At 44.8% G+C, this 12,664-nt stretch overlaps 1 protein-coding gene across 2 annotated transcripts in view; it reads left to right on the top strand.

The window, feature by feature from the left end:
- ANAPC1 (anaphase promoting complex subunit 1) overlaps nt 1–11,897 on the top strand; it is a 29,984-nt gene extending 18,087 nt beyond the window's left edge. For both annotated transcript variants that reach the window (XM_065631144.1, XM_065631143.1), the window contains exons 27-47: nt 424–695; nt 1,520–1,754; nt 2,495–2,586; nt 2,753–2,887; nt 3,056–3,138; nt 3,294–3,372; nt 3,979–4,053; nt 4,454–4,530; nt 4,762–4,852; nt 4,945–4,998; nt 5,284–5,477; nt 5,864–5,950; nt 6,265–6,382; nt 7,244–7,321; nt 7,567–7,634; nt 8,954–9,092; nt 9,430–9,516; nt 10,070–10,165; nt 10,493–10,691; nt 10,854–10,988; nt 11,667–11,897. In XM_065631144.1, coding sequence (XP_065487216.1) covers nt 424–695; nt 1,520–1,754; nt 2,495–2,586; nt 2,753–2,887; nt 3,056–3,138; nt 3,294–3,372; nt 3,979–4,053; nt 4,454–4,530; nt 4,762–4,852; nt 4,945–4,998; nt 5,284–5,477; nt 5,864–5,950; nt 6,265–6,382; nt 7,244–7,321; nt 7,567–7,634; nt 8,954–9,092; nt 9,430–9,516; nt 10,070–10,165; nt 10,493–10,691; nt 10,854–10,988; nt 11,667–11,782 — 2,510 coding nt within the window. In that variant the 3' untranslated portion in view covers nt 11,783–11,897. The remainder of the gene's footprint in view (nt 1–423; nt 696–1,519; nt 1,755–2,494; nt 2,587–2,752; nt 2,888–3,055; nt 3,139–3,293; nt 3,373–3,978; nt 4,054–4,453; nt 4,531–4,761; nt 4,853–4,944; nt 4,999–5,283; nt 5,478–5,863; nt 5,951–6,264; nt 6,383–7,243; nt 7,322–7,566; nt 7,635–8,953; nt 9,093–9,429; nt 9,517–10,069; nt 10,166–10,492; nt 10,692–10,853; nt 10,989–11,666) is intronic.
- Nucleotides 11,898–12,664: the final 767 nt, after the last annotated feature.

Here is a 12,664-nt window from a genome sequence, read left to right as displayed (position 1 = left end):
TCTCTGGAAAGAGTTCCATAGCTTTCGTGTGCTTTTTGTGAAGAAGTAGCTCTTGTTGTTTGGAATCCGTCACCTACAAGCTTCTTGTTGTTAGGCTGATGTTATTACCTGACGCTGAGACCTTATATCAGGTGCATTCTGAGAAGCAGAGAGAAGTGAAATAAATTGCTAAGGGCACACAGACGGTTGATGTTGGTGTCGTACAGGACACAGATACTGCAAATTCCATGTCGCTGGTTTATTGATTCTGCTGTGCTTTTATCTTCTGGCACGCCTGAAGACCCCAGGGCTGTCTTCAGATGAGAAGCATGACCTTGCACGCTGTCAGCCTTTGTTCACTTGCCACCTGACTAAGCTGAGAGCTGTTTCCAAAGCGGTTTGGATTCACCTAATTGCTTTTTTAATGATTTTTGTGGTGCGCAGGCCGCGCTCCTCCCAGGAACACCACGGTGGATCTGAACAGTGGGAACATCGATGTGCCTCCCAACATGGCCTGCTGGGCCAGCTTCCACAACGGGGTGGCCGCCGGCCTCAAGATTGCGCCCGCCTCGCAGATTGACTCCGCCTGGATCGTCTATAACAAGCCCAAAATTGCCGAGCTGGCCAACGAATACGCAGGTTTCCTCATGGCTCTGGGTCTCAACGGGCATCTCACCAAACTTGCGACTCTCAATATACACGACTACCTAACAAAGGTGAGGCCTCCTGTCATGGGAAGCAGAGAAAAATATCTGTAGGACTTGAATTCTTTAATCAAATCAAGAAAGAGAAGTCAGCAAATTTGTTTTAAAAGCTGAATCGGAAGTTTCTTTGTGTGGGAGAATATCGGAGTTGCTTCATTAATATTGGTAGTGCTCTGTTTAAAAGATTTTCAGCAGTTTTGTCACTGGATCTGTCCATGTTGTGTTGTCATAGATGAATGCTCTGAATTACTTCTGCTCAATTTCTATCAAAATGTTCTTGTTAATCTTTGCATTACAGAGTTAGAGCTAGGGACTCCAGATTTTATGGACTTTGCATTAAAAGGCTGAAAACCACGTGTGCTCTTGAAATCTCACCTTAAATTGTAAGAAGCCGTAATAATTACTTTCAAACTTAAACACTGGGAAATGATACATGTGGCTTAGGGGAAAGATTGGTCAAGAACTACTAAGGAAATAAGATCTTTTTAAAGCAAAAATATAAGGTTTTGTTTTAAGAACAACCCAAGCGTTTGGGTGTTTGTTTTGGAAACTAAACATCTGCATTTTTACCATGCTTAGTATTTCATGGCATGAAAACTTCTATTTGGATCAAAGTGTGCCTCTGCACTAAGGTGCTACATTTGGGAAATACCTTTACACCCGTGTGTAATATGAAATACTTTTACAGCCAGCATTCATTTTCCTGAAGAGGTGGATCAAAATAGTTTAGCTGCTGCATTTGAGCATGTCAGACCTGTGTTAGATATTTGGCCAAGTGTCTTTCCTTTTCTGAACACGTCTGCTCGCTCCGATGGCTGATGCGCTTCCTTCCCCAGGGCCACGAGATGACGAGCATCGGGCTGCTGCTCGGCGTTTCTGCCGCCAAGCTGGGCACGATGGACATGGCCATCACGCGCCTCCTGAGCATCCACATCCCTGCCCTCCTGCCGCCCACCTCCACGGAACTGGACGTGCCCCACAACGTGCAGGTGGCGGCCGTCGTGGGAATAGGCCTGGTGTACCAGGGCACGGCGCACCGGCACACGGCTGAGGTGCTGCTGGCCGAAATCGGTACGTGCCAGCGCTGGGATAAATGGAATGTGGCCTGGGAGGGTCACAACGCGTAAGTGATTCACACGGTGCGTCAGGGAGCTGAGAATTTTAACGTTTCTTTTAGCTGTGCATCTCCAACCACAATATTCACCTCTCTTTTTTTTCGTCCTAATTTTTCCTGTTCTGAATTTGGTTTAAGGCTTTCTAAAACACTAATCTTGATAGCTGGTTCTGAACAGTAAATTTCTGATCTGAACTGTCACGGTTCTGCTGATTTTATTTGTAACAGTCAAGTTCTTATTCATGTTTATATGTAACTTTAGTTAAGAGAGACTGTATGCTTTATTAAATAGAGAATGGGATAAATTTTAAGGGTGAAATTGTATCTGCTACGTTTCTGGTAATTTGACATGTGCAATCTTTTCTAGCAACAGCTTTTGAACTCTGCTGAAACATTTGGATGGGTTCAGAGGTGTTAAAGTATACGCAGTTGTAATGTGGCATTTGCAGTGTCTCTCTGGACTCCAACCATATAATTTAGCGATATTTGCTGCTTCTGGAGGGGTTTGCATTTGGTGTTAGATGGGTTAAGTGACAATTACGTGTAATTCCACTGAGAACTTTCCTGATAAGGGACAGTTATTTTTTTCTTCTCATTTCATTAGGAACGTAGTGCTTAATTAAACGAAGTTTACTAAGCTGAAATTCTAAAAGGTGATTTTTTTTTTTTTTTTTTTTTTTTTTTTCCTTTTCTGCAGGACGTCCCCCCGGCCCCGAAATGGAATACTGCACCGACAGAGAGTCCTATTCCCTTGCGTCTGGGCTGGCCTTGGGCATGGTGTGCCTGGGGGTAAGCGCCACTCCTCATTTCAGCGCCAGTTAGCAGGAGAATCATTATATATTGGGGTGGGGTAACGAGACCTGTTTCATCCTTTACTCCAAATGGGCCAAAAGCGTGGGGTTTTTTTTTTCCGCATATAGGAAGGCACTTATTTATTCTCCTGTTCATCCCTTAGCACGGCAGTAATTTGATCGGCATGTCGGACCTGAATGTCCCCGAGCAGCTCTACCAGTACATGGTGGGCGGGCACCGGCGATTCCAGGCGGGAATGCACCGAGAGAAGCACAAGTCTCCCAGTTACCAAATCAAGGTACGCGGTGATGATTTTTGCTCTTTTAAGCTGAAAATACCAATGGATTAGGAGTCTGAGAGATGCGCGTCTTGATGCACGGAGTGATTTTTTGAATGCCAGCGCGCATCGCTGCAAGCTGTTGCTCTCCTAGTCAGCTGGTTTGAAATATGAATTGTGTTTTCACAGGAGGGAGACACCATAAACGTGGACGTCACTTGTCCGGGTGCCACCCTTGCGCTTGCCATGATCTACCTAAAGACTAATAACAGGTATTAACCGTGGAATCCCTCAGACCTTTTGCAGTAACTTGTGACCGCAGTTTAAACTGCAGTTGTGCTGGCTCTACTTGTGTGGTTTACTCAACTCTCAACTTTGTGCGTTGCTGAAACATGATCTGGAAACCCTGTTCCTTCGTGCCCTGCAGATCCATTGCTGACTGGCTGCAGGCACCAGATACCATGTATTTGCTGGACTTTGTAAAACCAGAATTCCTTTTATTAAGGGTAAGGTTTTCTTTTGTTTCATTTTCAGTCTATTTAACAATACCATTTTTTAAAAAATTTCTAATCCAGCCCACGCGCCTGTCCTGCAAAATCCTTTAGACAGCTGGTAACCCTGTTACTTGCCAGCCAAACTCATACCTTCAAATAATTTCTGCTTGTAGTAAATTAGTGTGCTTGTCATGCAGCATTGGGGACAGAATTTAGGGAGAAGTATTTGAATGATACATTTTTATGTAGAATGTTAAAATGTTTAGGTAAGTTTTTATAGCTTTTCCCCATTTAATTTCACAGATAAAAAAATAAGTTAGGCCTCAGCATCTCTTGTCAGTACGTAGTGAATTTTCATCTCAATTCACCAGCTAAAGATAAATCCTTGCAAGGATTTATTCTGTGGTTCTTTTTTCTGCAAGCAGAATTTGCATCTCTTTAAAAAAAAAAAGCTATTTAGTAACTTCTGATATGAAGGCTGAGAAGCAGGGAAGGAGCTGCTAGTGGGTAGCTGGATTGTCTGCGTTTCTGGATGCATTTAGTACATCAAAAAATACCGTTGATGTTTGTTTGTGTTGGTTTTTTCTTCCTTACGTTTTGTCTTTCTCGCTTGTTTAGACCTTGGCTCGATGCCTGATTTTGTGGGATGACATCTTGCCCAATTCCAAGTGGGTGAATAGCAACGTGCCTCAAGTAGGTATTTACACTTTATGTGTTTACTGCCCAATTTTACACCTGGCTGAGTTGTTCTACATGTGAACATTTCCTTAGTCGCGTGAACTGCACAAGAAAATTTACACTAATCATGCTCACCTGGCAGAGGTGAGAGTTCCGTTGGATTCCTGGATGGATATGAGAACACTGGGGACTCGCATCCCATCGTATCCATCAGAAGTAAATAATTTTATTGTTATGGGACCAGATCCAAGTGCATCGAAAGGTGGATCAGCAGTACAATGGAGCACGTGGAAGAAAAATCAGCTTGTATATGCCTGTGAAACGGAGCTGTTTTGTATCACTTACGAACTCTTAAAGTTTCAGTTAATTAACCAGTTTCCTCTGGATTAATTTTTCTCTGTTATGCTCTTTGTAGATCATCAGAGAGAACAGTATATCTCTTAATGCAACAGAGCTGCCTTCATCTGAAGACTTGAGTTTAGAAACACTGGCGTAAGTAACACGTAAAGAATTATTCTTCTGAAAAATGCAGCTGAACTCTTTATGGAGATACCAGTGTGAAAAAAATCTCTCCCTTGATATTTAGGGAATTCTCTGCTTTCTGGATAAGTCAGTGTTTCTTTTCAATTTTCCCTTTTTTTCAATTTTAGAGGAGTTTGTGATGCATATTCAGATGAGGAAAAGAGAAATATTTAGTCATTTCCTGTTTATGTCGCTTATTAGGCAAGCGCATGTCTACATCATCGCTGGAGCGTGTTTGTCACTGGGATTTCGATTTGCTGGTTCAGAAAATCAGGCGGCATTTCAGTGCTTGGTAAGAGGCTTTTATTTTTTTCCCTTCAATTTCCATAGCACTATAACTCATCTTTTGTATCTATGTTTACTGGGCATCTCTTTTCTTTCCAGTACAAATATGCAACAGATTTCCTGAAGTGTTTGTCAGCACCGACAGCTTCAATAGTAAGTTCTTTCTATTGCAGAGAGGAGGCTTTGCTGTAATGTACTCTGATTACCCTCACCAAAACCTTGATGGAAACAAAACCGTCCCCTTTTACTTTTCAATATCACAGACTATTTATAGAACGTGGCAGGGCTGTGAATCATTGTTGTTAAGCTTCTCCGCTCTCCCTCTTTCTGTGGAACGTGGTTTTTCGAACTCGGGGGTTGAAAGCAGCGTATTAGACCGAGCGGCCGCGTGCGTTTGAGCACAGAAGCGTAACCGCACGTCCCATCTTCTGCTCCCAGACAGGTCACTACAACCTGGAGACATGCCTGAGCGTGCTGCTGCTGGCCCTGGCCATGGTGATGGCTGGATCCGGAAACCTCAAAGTGCTGCAGCTCTGCCGCTTCATGCACAAGAAGACGGGCGGGGAGATGAACTACGGGTTCCACCTGGCTCACCACATGGCTCTGGGGCTGCTCTTTCTGGGAGGAGGAAGGTAACTTGTCACTTCCAAAAACCTTTTGGTTTTTTTTTTTTTTCCTTCTTTCACCTCTCCTGTACAATTTGGAGCAGCATGCAGTTTACTTGATTTTTATTATTGTTTTTAATAACATACAGATACATAAAGACGTCTTCTACTGCAAATGAAATTCCCGTTGTCTTCTAGACACTGCATTACTTAAATGCCACAGGAATGTTTCTGGCTGGTGTTTATTCCCTGCCACTATGTGTTTATTTTGACTGTTGTAGGAACACATTGGTACTAGAAATTCCTGGCCTGCGTGCACTTTGCTACTATCCTTCCCTTCCCTGGGACGCCAAAAATATTTCGAACAGCTGTATTTGTTAGCATGGAAACTAGTAGATAATGTTTTTCTACAGATATTCACTGAGCACTTCAAATTCTTCAATTGCTGCCCTCTTGTGCGCTCTGTACCCGCACTTCCCTGTTCACAGCACGGACAATCGGTAAGGGTTCGCTAGGGTTTGTATTTTTTTAAGCTAAATCATCTTACAAAAGAGGTTATCTAGAGGAAAATGATCCAGAATTTTTACCTAGGCGCTCATGTAAATAACGTTTTGGAAGTTTGAAAAAAAAATGGAAAAGAAGTAAGTAAAGATATAAGATGATGGTAGTGATCTGTTAACTAACTCATACATTATTAAAAAAATATAAAGCCTCCTACGTTAGTACAAATTTCTCTTTAGTTTATTGGATCCTGAGCTGTGTGTGGTCTGGTATTTGGGATCATTCCCTGCTGACTCCTTATCCCCTGGCGCAGGTACCACCTTCAGGCTCTGCGCCACTTGTATGTGCTGGCGGCAGAACCCCGGCTCTTAACACCTGTTGACGTGGATTCCAACACTCCTTGTTACGCGCTGATAGAGGTTACGTACAAGGTAACGTGTTGGAGAGGCAAAAAAAAGGCTTTTGAGAAGGTGTGGGAGACACCTAAAAGCTCCAATATATCAAATTTTCATGCTGTTTTCATTGTTGTGGCTGGCAGCCTTGGGTTTGTTTTCAAATTGTGGTGGAGACGAGCCAAATTCTACACAAATAATTGAAGGGTTGTGCTCAGCCCACTCACATCTGACATGGACTTTGATGTCACCTTGAGAGCAGAATACGGGACAAGGAAAAAACACCATAGTCTTCGAACAATCACATGTGTAGTGACTGGCCCAGGGCTGTAGTTCTCTTTCTGAAGAGAAAGGACTTGGAAAGGCACAGAGGTGGTTGGAACCATCCGAGGTTTTAAAAACCTTCTCCTAATTCTGCTGAAACGGGCAGTTTGGTGTTTCTCTTGGGTGCTTGCATTATGTGGCTTTTGGGGAAGAGTCCTTTCTGCAGGATTTATTTTGTATGGGCTTACGTGGGGCAGGTGATGCTCATGAAAGGACTAAAGAAAGAGTTCCTGGGATTCTGGGGGCAGAAGAGGTGCGGCACGGATCCCCTGTGGCTCTGGCAACACATTCTGCATGTTCATAATACAGTTTTACTTCTCAAACCTTCAGATTTCAGTTACAGTGTGCCTGACTTGTGCAGTGTTACATGTTGACCCATCCATGGGAAATATCTTTAATTTAGGCTGAAGTTTCCTGACATTAAAGGCAGCGCTAAGTCCTGAGTTTACTCAGAGCTCAGGCACAGAAACTCACTGACCTCTGCCAATGGAGTTGTTGGGGATGAGAGCACGTTTTTCTTCCTTTTCACACGAAAATGAGCTTTACTAACCTGTGAACACTGGTGGTGTTTTGAAGGGCACGCAGTGGTACGCGGAGGCCACCGAGGAACTGATGGCGCCCATGCTTCTTCCAGAGCTTCACTTACTGAAGCAGGTAAAGGCTCCGTTTTCATAAATAACTTAATCAGTTCTTCAGAACTGGGAGTTCCCTGCGCCAGAAAGCTTTGCTGTGGGAGAGACAGAGCTCAGGGCTCTTCCGTCTGGCTTTTCTGGGTGGGTAGTGGTGTAAAAGGGCACATATTCTTGTCAGGGCCCAGAAAGAGCTATAGGCTTGTATGGAAAACTCTTTTATTTTATGATTCTGCTTATATCTAATAATAAAAATGTTTACGTTGACAGATCAGAGTGAAGGGGCCACGGTACTGGGAACTATTAATAGATTTAAGCAAGGGAACGAGTCATCTAAAGTAAGTATACTTTATAATGCTTAACTGAACCACGACCTTGTAGTAATATTTTTTGGTAATATTTTTTTAAAAACCTCCTGCACTTGTACCACCTACGGTTTGGAAAGAAGTCTGGTTTTGATCGGTTCACTGTTGTGCATTTGACAGCACTTTAGGCTGAAGAAAGAAACTGCGTAGTTGGTTTCACCTATTGATGTGAATAATTCATGCAAAAACAGGGCAGGGGAAAACCTGATAGTAAAAACCGCAGATATTGGCAGCGGGATTGAGCGCTACCAGAAACCATCTTAAACTCATGGTTTTAGTTTAGTTTTGAGTTGCCGTGATGTCACGTTTCCCAGCCTGTTGATACAGTAGTTGGCTAACTGTTACTGCTTTGTGAAATACTATTTTTCTCATGTTACGTGAAGTACACAAAGCACTGCTTGCTGCATTTTAACTCTCCGTCAGGCAACCGTGAAAAACAGAAATCTTACCGGAATACAGTATCAGTGGGTAAAATCATTCTCATCTTCACACTGAACAGCCTACGGTGTGACTTGCTGCCATACAGAAGCGAGCTGCATCTGTCATCAATAACATGGTTTTTCTAGTTACTTTAAGCACTGCTATTGAGATTAATTAGACATGACGCTGCAGCATCTATCAGTCTGTGTCTTCAGCGACGATTTTCCTTGTCTCACTACACGTGAATTGCTGCTATATTGTTATGCTAAGCAGTTAATTTCAGTACAGATAATTTAGTTATTTTAAGGATGCCCAGTGCCTACATTTAACAGTGCAACCGATACTCCGAATCAGGCAAACACACAGCTGCTTTGCAGTCGTGCCACCGTGAACTGCTGCACGTTTCTGTTTGCAGGCTTGGGCAGGAATAGCAGCATTTGGTTGTTTTGGTGGTTTTTGGTTGGTTGGGATTTTTTGGTGGTGCGTTTTTTGGTTTGGGGTGGTGGTTTGGTTTTTTTTTTACATGGCGAAAAAACCATCACATCATCCCTTTAAAGCTGTGGGTACCAACTTGCCTGGTTTTCTGTGGTGCTGGGAGCTCATCCTTGAGTCTCACAAGAACCTGCAATGGCTTCAGGAAGTTAAATTCCTTATATTTGTAGGGCCGATTGTGGCCATCACAGCAGCCTGCCCTGAAGACACCAAGACTTTATACATACACAAGTAGGGCAGGGTTTAAATAATCAGGACAAGCCTAAACGAGGATGTTGCCACGTATGAGCTGCTGGAGTTCACGTTCCCTTTCCAGCTCTGCCTCCTTGTGTGTGTGCATCAATCTAAATGGATTTGACCGTAAATTGCTGTTCTGTCAGGTCGATCCTCGCCAAGGGGGGTGTCCTGTACGTGAAGCTGCGGGCCGGGCAGCGCTCCTACAAGGAGGACCCCATGGGCTGGCGCAGCCTCTTGGCACAGACCGTGACCCACCGCAGCTCGGAAGCTCGGGCCTTCAAGGTATCGCTCCCAAACCACTTCCCCGCCGGGAGTTCTGCCTCCCCAAGGGTGGTTATTTATTTCCAGCGCCCAGCTCTGCCCCACGGTTACAAGAACTGAAGTTACATGCTTTGCTGGAGGGAAAGGAAGTCGGGTGGCTTTCGCAGGGCATGCGATGAGCGTTTGTCGTGGGCAGGCAGGAGCCTCGGGCATGTTTTTTGCCCGTGATGTGCTTTCTATGTAGGTTATGGTCTTCTCATGTACTGGGGAAGGAAGGGTTGGGTATAAATTGCTATTACGTTTGTGCAGTAAAACCAAAGTGCTCATTTTGAGAGTGCATTTTAATCTGTTTTTTCAGCCAGAAGCAATTCCAGCTTTCACTTCTGATCCTGCGCTGGTTTTGTTCGCTGATTATTTTTGCAAACCGACCGTGAACATGGGCCAGGTATGATGCCCAGATGTGGACTAGCGTGGTTTATCCTTGCACAAATAACAGGTGGGGAAATCCTGCAATAAAGTGAGGAACAGAATTCAGCCCTTCAAGTAGTGGGGACAGGGAATATTCTAAGGGCTGTTTTGTGATACAAAGGTGTAAAACAGGTTTGACTCTACACTTTTTGTTGTGTGTGTTTGTACCATTGGTTTTATCAGTTGCCGTTGTTTGTCCACACTGCTTGCATTAATCACAGAACGTGTTTAACAAATACTGAGAGCCCTGGTCAGTGTCCTGAAGCATTTAGGTGGAGTCACTGCAGAAGGGTTCGGGTGTTTCACTCTGTATTTCTTTGCACAAAATGATTTGAAGGAGGGAGTAAAATAGAGCTCCATTATACCTGGTTTTACTAAGCCCAAGAATGAAAGCAAACTGTGTAGCATTGTTAGCTGTTGCTAATTTATGTAGTGGGTTAACTTCAATGGAAGGCAATCCGAGCAGTGCAAGAACCTGAAATAAATTGTATCTGGCGTATGTGTGTTGTTAACCATGCGTCTTTTATCAGAAACAGGAAATCCTGGATCTCTTCTGTTTGATTCTTTACGACTGTGTTACCCGAGAAAATCCAGAGATGCTGCCCACGTACATCGCAATAGATCAGGTGGGGTGAACGCTCCTTTCTTTTTTTAAAGCTATGCTTTGGCATAAGTTCAGTGTAGGTGACACAATTTTTTGTAGAAGACAGGAAGGAGGGGAGACATGTTAGTGGCCTAACAGGGCAGTAGCAGAGATTTTTAAAAGCAAATTGGAAAATAACCTAAGTTAATGAAAACTGAACTTAACCAGAAACATTAGCAGCAGTTTTTTTCGGTAGGTTCTCAGAAGGGCAGCCCTTGGCAAGAGGGGGTTTAGGGTTCATGTGTGTCATGTTTATGACGGCAGCATTTCTTTCCCGTTCTCATAGACACTTTGTATTCCCCTTCGCTAGGCCGTGAGGAGGTTAGAGAGAAGAGAAATGTCCGAGACGTTTGAGCTGTGGCAGATAAAGCTGGTGTTAGAATTCTTCAGTTCCAGAAGCCACCAGGAGAGGCTGAGCAGGAATCCAAACCGAGGGCTCTTCATGAGCTCTGAGTTCCTGCCCTTGATGAAGTGCGCGATCGACAACACTTTGGATCAGTGGCTGCAAGGTAGAGACAATAACGTTAATCCCGCTCAGTTCAGCATTCTTATTACTGATTCGATTTGCCTCAAAAGTACTGAAAAGCAGTAACCAAAGGGAGAATTTCCAAGGAGCAGAAACAAGGGGTGAGCGCAGCGGGGACGTCACAGATGTCTCGTGTGTTTTGCAGACGGCGGGGACGCGTCTCTGCACTCGTACCTGAGCGGGCGGGCGGCGGAGGGGCCGCAGCGCAGCATGCTGGCGTGTTTCCTCGTCTACCACGCGGTCCCCACGCCGGGGCAGCTGGCGGCCGGGGGCCTGGAAGGTGAGCCTGGGGAGTCTGGCCCGTGAATTACGTGACAGCGTGCGTCTGCTCGGAAAGCCGTTCCCTCTGTTTATATCCTTTAATTGCCTTGAATCTGGATGTAAAAAGTAGAGACTGTATGCAAGACTAAAGAGGTGAGAATTAGCCTGGATAGAAAAAGTCTTGGCTTTTTCCTGACCTGTGGGTAAGGATGTTCCTGCAGGCAGCAGGATGGGATAAGACAGGCTGTAATGGGGAAAATGTTCTCTTTTTTTGGAGCTAGCCATATCCCAGATATCCTTTAAATCTCTTATTTCTATACGTACATGATGAGAGCAATTGCCTGCTCTTGGAGGTTCCAGCAGTGATCCTCTTTGGGACCTGCGGAAATTCTGGGCCCTTTCACTGCAGGTTAATGTGTCTCATCGTGGACATTTTCCAGTCAGGTGCCTGGATTTCTGTTCGGCTCAAAAGACCTGCGTGGAAATCCTGGTTTTCTGTGCCCTCTGTTCTGGGAGTTCCTGCCGCACTCGAATTTAGGATGTATTAAAATTCCAATATAACAACTTCTTAACCAGCGTTGCGAGCAAACGAGCGGCGCGAGCGCGTCCCCGCATGCCGGCTGGCTCTCCTTCCCTTACCGGCGGTTCCTTTATGCCGACACGCTCTCATTTTCCGCCTTGCTTTAATCTCTTTTAGGGAGCACGCGGTTCTCGGAGCTGCTGCTGAAGTTCCGGCAGTGGAACGTGCCGGTGCGGGCGCTGCTGCGCCTGGCGCCGCTGCTGCTCAGGAACCCGCGCGCCATGGTGCTCTAGGGCGCTTTTGGAACTTCCCAAGTGACGTCAGCTTCGAACTTGTCCCCAGGTGCGGTGACTTATGGCCAGGAGTTATTTATAAATTGTTACAGTGGATTAAAGAAGAATTGTAAAAGTGAACTAATAATAAATTTACTTTTGTAACTAAGGGTTGTTTACGAATGTCTTTTTGCGGTGAATTCTGAGAAGAACTTGGCTGGGAACTGTAAAATTTCCTTGTTTTTATATCTTCTCTGTTTGTGAGGTATCTTAAACCTCTTCCACGAGGTGCTGAAGGTGACGGGCAACCCCGAAAGTGCCCAACTTGCTTTTCCTCTTGGCCGCGGGGCTGGCACACCGTGCCCAGCGTGCTTTCCAAGAACTGCCAGCGGCTTGCAGCCTCATCCAAGCCACATTTATTTTTTTTTCTGGTCTCATAAGGGCTACAGTGTCTCTCTTACATAAGCACATGCACTCTGTAAGTATAAATTGCTCCGACTCACCCACGACATACTCACTACTGCACTGTTTACATCATTTTTTTTTTTCTTCTTTTCTAGTCTGTGTTCTGCAATTAGTCAGTGGCTGCTGAGAAAACACCTGCCTCCACTACGTTACGTTATGTCTGGGCAAGAACTGAAACTGCTTACAGGCAATTTAAATAATTGGGCATTGGTTTGTGTCTCCTTCATCTCCGCTCTGCCGCCTCTCTGTGTTTCCCCAGAGCGCTGAGCCTGGAGCGGGGCTGGTTCCACATTTGTTCTGGGCGGGCCAGGCACCGAATTCTTCATAAAACAGGTGGAGTTTCTCCAATAAAAGCAGCCGGAGGTTGAAGGATTGCTCCTAGAAAAGCAGCCAGAGCTGAGCTCTTGGACTCTGCTTATTCTGAAGTTTCAAATCTGA

Source organism: Caloenas nicobarica, chromosome 3, assembly GCF_036013445.1.
Source record: "Caloenas nicobarica isolate bCalNic1 chromosome 3, bCalNic1.hap1, whole genome shotgun sequence".
NCBI lineage: Eukaryota > Metazoa > Chordata > Aves > Columbiformes > Columbidae > Caloenas > Caloenas nicobarica.
The sequence above is the reverse complement of the archived record's forward strand: the minus strand, read 5'-3'. Positions and strand labels throughout refer to the sequence as shown.